At 31.2% G+C, this 6,000-nt stretch overlaps 1 protein-coding gene across 2 annotated transcripts in view; it reads right to left on the reverse strand.

The window, feature by feature from the left end:
• The window catches only part of LOC129803154 (uncharacterized), a 28,756-nt gene extending 23,656 nt beyond the window's left edge, over positions 1-5,100 (reverse strand). For both annotated transcript variants that reach the window (XM_055849515.1, XM_055849513.1), the window contains exon 1: positions 4,646-5,100. In XM_055849515.1, coding sequence (XP_055705490.1) covers positions 4,646-4,790 — 145 coding nt within the window. In that variant the 5' untranslated portion in view covers positions 4,791-5,100. The remainder of the gene's footprint in view (positions 1-4,645) is intronic.
• Positions 5,101-6,000: the final 900 nt, after the last annotated feature.

The following is a 6,000-nucleotide window of genomic DNA, read 5'->3' on the forward strand; positions in this document are numbered from 1 at the left end:
ATTTTTGAAGAATTAATTTCGTCCATCGCAAAGTTTATTAAAAAAAAAGTCTTGGAAAATCATATGGCTCAAGTGATCATATGTGGCATCAAGTGCAAGATTAATTGATCTATTAACAGGATATTAATATTTGGTTTTTAGATTACAGATAAATCTACTGTGAATAATCCTCTTTACAGCAATGTAATGTTAGTTTTTTCAGGCCTCACGAAAACAGTTCCCAACGACTGATTTTTAACATTTTTAAATAAAAATTTCAAATATAATTCAAATGTTGTATTTTTAAATGCTTAAGAACTTGAATTGCTTGAATTAAAGATTTTTTTTATTAAGTTGAGAAAAAGCAAATATGCTTCTTAAGTATTCTTGTAATTCACAACTGGTAAAAATAAAAGGATTAAATTGATCCAAATTTGATCCTATTGCAAAGGATGGATCAAATTTCAAACTCTGAATGCACTTTTATTATAACAGAACATGTTAATTTGATCCATCCTTTGCAAAAGGATCAAATTTGGATCAATTTGGTCCTTTTATTTTTACCAGTGACGTTACCCTTTTACAAGCTAGTTACCTTTTGAATTATGCAAGAACAGGAAATTTTAAATGGTTTATCCGTTTCCAAAGCAATTTTTTTATTTCCCCGTCCCTTACACGTTGAAACTGATTTCATTGTAAATTATCTCTAAAAATGTTTCAAGGACTAGGGTAGAGTCAGCCCTTTTTGCCATGTAAGCACTTTTTGGCCACCTAAGATAAATCAACTAATTTAACGAATTTAATAATAAATGGTACTTCTACACTCATAATATGCTCTATTCTACTATTTTAATGGGTTATCACGTCTCTTAATTATTTAAAATTCATTTTAAAATAAGTGGCGAAAAGTACTGAAACAAGAACAATTGGTGAAAATGCAAATTTTTCAATGAATTTACTAAAATTCTCGGAAAGTATCCTAGATATTTAGATAGATGTTGATTCAAAGTATCGTTATACAATAATTCATTTTAGTCTGACAACAATTTTACACCTAAGGAGGCCATAAAAGCTTAAAGGTGGCGAAAAGTACTGACTCTACCCTATATAATTTTTGATAAATTGAAGAAAAAATGCCTACATTTGGTTTAATTTACTTCAAAAAATTTTGATATTTTTTTAGCATTTCTCGCAAGTGCCTTGCATTTGGGATTGTTTTTCATGAAATTTTGTAGCTCCATTGCTAGAAAAAATGAAGTGTTTGTGGAAATTCCTTGGTACTTATAATATTTGGTAAATGTTTTTAGTAAATTTTCCAAAAATTCGAAGGAAGAGTGTTTTTCTGGAGATGTTGTTTTTAATGGAATCCAATTTAGTTTTGAAGAAATATTTTCTCTGATTTGAAAAATGATGTACTTATGAAAAATAACATTGTTTTTCTAAAAAAAGTTGAAATTTTCATTTAGGATGCTAAATTGGCACGAAATACTAATGAAACCGAATTAACGTCAAAATAAGTTTGTTATAGTAGCGTTTTGACCATTGACGTACACGTTTCATTTGACGTTTATTCGGTTTCAACGGTTCTTGCACGCCTCTGCTATAGAAAATAGTTTTAATTCATGTGTTTTTTTTTAATTCGATCAATAAAATGTCTGCATAAAAGAATAAATGAATCAAAGTAAAAAAAAATCTTAATTTTCAAAGCTCATTTAAACACTTCTAAGTGGTGCTTTGACAATATGGAATGTTCCTATTTCTAAAGCACTTTTATCAATAAGAAAAACATTGATTTTTTTTTATTTTGAAATTGTTTAACAAAAATCACCTTTTAGCAAAATAATCCTACATATTGTGGGAATTTAATTGCAATCTATTGTATTTTAACGTTGAATTTTTCCAATGAGGGCTTAAAGATATGAAATTTCATTCTCTAATCCTAATGTATCACATGGTGGGACAACAATACATTAGAAATCGTTTAATTACGTTGAGTTCTATTTAATATCCTTAATGCTTAATATAAATAAAACTTTGAACACCTAGTTTAGTTCAGTCATCTATGTAGTTTCCATTTAGGATACCTAAATACATATCAAAAAGAAATCCGTAAAGAGTTGTATCCGGATATACATAAATAAATATTTAGGGTGGAATCATCACTTATGGACGTTATACACTTATACACAGCGTTTAAAAATCTTAAGTGCATTACTTAAAACAGATTTCGAGAAGTCATATAATTATTAGTTTATAATGTGATTACCAATTTTGTAATTTTTGAAAATCTTTTTTTAGGAAAGAACATAAGATTTTTGAACGCTGTCCATGAGTGTATACCGTCCATAAGTGATGATTCCACCCTTAGCACCAAAGTCTCAAGTTTAAATTGTATTATGTTTAATACAAATTGATTTTTGATTACTTCTTTTTCAGGAGTATTTCTTGGAACCTTGTAAACAGTTTGTCGTCTTTATATTCTCTATAATTATTCTTAATACATTTTAAAATGAATGAAAATATAGACATAGCTTTAGTGGCATATTTCGGCCACCTTCATTCTTATAGTTCCTTGCCCTTCCGGAATTTTTCTAAAGTCTTTTTCACATCATCTCGTTCGTCGAACCAATTTTTTTTTTGTTTTTTTTATAATCTCTACTAGAGAAGGCAAAAATTAAAAATTCACGGAAATTTCAGGAACAAAAAAATTGGTCGAAATTGCAAGCTGGCCGAAATTTGGTACACTTACGCTATATGCTTAAGAGCTAAAATTTTTTTTTTATTAGGTTGAAAAAGCTGTTAAGGAAATTAGTAGACTTTCGCTAATTTGGCTCTTTTAAGATCGGATTATTCTTAATTCGGGCAGCAGTTAAATTTGAAAAAAAAAGTTTGCTGACATTTTTCAAGTTTTCGAATAAAGCAAATATGCTCAACTTTGTCATGGTCTGTTTCAGTTATGATGTGATTTTGCATTATTGAAGGGTTTTCATGAAATTTACAATAAATATGAGTACGTAAAATTAATATGAGTATGCAGATGAACAAAAATTCGTTGCATTTCAAAAAGTTTGACGCCCGAATTTCTCTCTAAATTGGGTGACATTGTGGTCCCAAATGCCCGAATTTGAGAGAGTCTACTGTACTCGATCCCAAATGCCCGATTTTCAGAGAATCTACTGTATTCTATTTTTTTACTCTAACTAACCCATATAACCCCTTAAAGGATTAACCAATATGGGAACATATGACAAAATGTGACAAATTCAAATTTTCAAAAATCGATTTCATGCATAATAAAAGAAACAATGGCTTAAAATTTTTACCATACGATAACCTTCAAAACATCCCTTACATTTGAAATTCTAATTAGAAATTCGACCGAAAATAATAAAGAAAATTAAAAAAAAAACAAAAAATTAAAATTAAAGCTTTATTTTAAAAATTATTTCCTGATAATATATATCAATTTTGAATAACTTAGGAGTATTATCCAAAATTTATGCATTAGTGAGTGCTTTTTGAATTAATTAAGATCCTCTGAGCACGAATCCATAAAGATAGGAAAATTTATTATCATGTTATGAATTTTCCGTATAATTTATTGATTTTATGACTGTTCTAAATCAAACTATACTTAAAACTGTCTTAAATATTCCGACTTGATTCTACGCTTAAAAATTTAAATTAAACTATATTTTACAATAAAATAAGACAGCTTATTTGTGAAATATCACACAGTTTTTTTATTATATTTTTGAGTTGACTAAAATAAGAAGGATGAATCCTTCATACCTGTATTTCAATCTTCCGTGCTGTAATTAATATAATGCAGCTGCTATTTAATATCTAGCAATAAAACATATTTAATAAATGTTATTACTAAGAATTCCAAAGTTTACAGACAAGTTAAGAACGACTTTGAGTGCTTTTGTTCTTATAAGATATTTGATTGTCTGTAAACTTTCACGTTTCTCAACTTTTCGTGATTTCTGTACTTCTTCACAATCATTTATTTCTCTTGGAAATGAAAATTATTCAGAAAATGCCCTCAACCACGAAATGAACTAGCGTATTTTTTGTTTTGTGCTCTATTCATTATAATGTTGTAGTCATTTGGTCACTTTTTTTTCTAACTTTCACGGACGCCACTAGCATAAAATGACAAAAAATAGTCGACAGGAGCAGCCTCGAAGCATATTTTTATACATTTTAGCATGTCAAAAGTGTAAAATCGATCAAACAATTATTTAAATAAGGAAAACATTTTATGAGAAATTTTTGGCACGTGGACTATGATAATTGTTGTATAATGAGTGGATTTGTGACTTTTTTTTTATTGCAACAGTTCAGACAGAGAATATTTTCACACCAAATGGGCAACCTCGATGCACTTTTCTGGTCGCAACATTGGACTTAATTGGATGACGTCTTACGTGAAAATTTGGGTTAAATTTAATTTAATTCGACACAATAGTCCCCAGAGAGGCTCACGGTATTTGGTATTTCAATGCAAGACAAGGTACTGTGTGGGTCAAATGTAGTGGACTTGAGGATGACCATCGAGGAAAAACGGAAAGAACGGCAAAAAGGTGCACTTCACGCAAATCACCATTTGAATTATTTAGCGAGGTAGCGCATTTCCTGATAAATAAATCCCAACCCTTACCTGTGGTATTGGCTTGAATGGCAGACAGGGGGATGGCTAGTACATTTGGAGTCACTTCCGTATCAGTGTAGGCAGCAGTTGTCCCCTTAGCAGGCGAAGGACTCACACGACTGCCCCTATTTCCGCTCGCAAGGGCCACACTCATCTTTTATTCTCACTTTCTCAGCTATTTAACTTCCTGTAACACTCTCATTGTCCCTCGATACACCTCACAGCATCCACCTTTTCTCTCATCCTCCTTCACCCTTCCACCGTCAATTCAACTTTTCCCCACATTCCTCCATGATGCACCACAATTTAATTACAAAGTTTCAAACTAAGCCCTTTAGCCAGGACAAATTGAGTGAATTGCAATTGAAATTGGTCACTTTGTATTTTCCTTGCCTAGAGACGCCAACTGAAGCAATCCAATCGATTGCTTCAGAAGAACTGTCTCATTCGCGCCGAATGCGACTATTGCAGGAGCATCAACAGCAGTATCACCGAGGCCACGGGAAGGTGGAGAAATCTCGCGCAGAGGCTTTAGATGTGGGAAAATTTCATTAGAGAAATTTTCATTTTACCACAAATTGCAAGAATACTTTCCAACTCCTACCTCTATTACTTTCCTCTTACTCAGGAACCTCCATACGATGCGAAATAAATTCAATTTCGCGTAATTATTAATGTTCGCTGATATTCAATTTGCAATTTCCTACTTAAACTTCCTTCTTCCCTATTTATCCAGACCATCCAGATTATATAAATACGGAAAAATTACGCCTAATTGGAAAATGTTATTATATTGAAAAATGCTCGTCATCATTAAACGTATCAGGATTAAAATTACATTACAGTAGAGCCTCGCTATAGTCCATATTTGGTTCCAGATTTGACACTTGGGTCGGACTATATAGTCCATGTCATTTTTTAAAATTTTCAACGACTTTTAGTATTGAAATTGCTCGACGACTTCCACTTTCTTTGCAATTGTAGTGCTTGTCCTCGCTCTCTTCATTATGGATCACAATTATCACAATTAGTCAATAAAGTTTGCCAAAAATATTAATATAATTATGACAACATTGCATGTCGCGTATTAAAAAAAACATAACCTAACTTAAAATCAGTGTTTTTTTATTAACGGTCGATAAATTGTGGACTATAGAGCGGTGGCCTATAGAGGGGTTCTACTGTAAAAATAAAAAGGAAGGACAATTATGTCTGTTGTCAACTGACAAAATTTAAAATGTCAGTTATCATGATAACTGATATGCTATGCATAGGTGAAGGCTTTCAGAACCCGACTTAAGTTTTTTTTGGGAATGTGTGACTTAATTACTATAGTTATTAAAATACAATTGCCATAGGTGCGA

This window comes from Phlebotomus papatasi, chromosome 2 (genome assembly GCF_024763615.1).
Source record: "Phlebotomus papatasi isolate M1 chromosome 2, Ppap_2.1, whole genome shotgun sequence".
In the NCBI taxonomy this organism is placed as follows: domain Eukaryota; kingdom Metazoa; phylum Arthropoda; class Insecta; order Diptera; family Psychodidae; genus Phlebotomus; species Phlebotomus papatasi.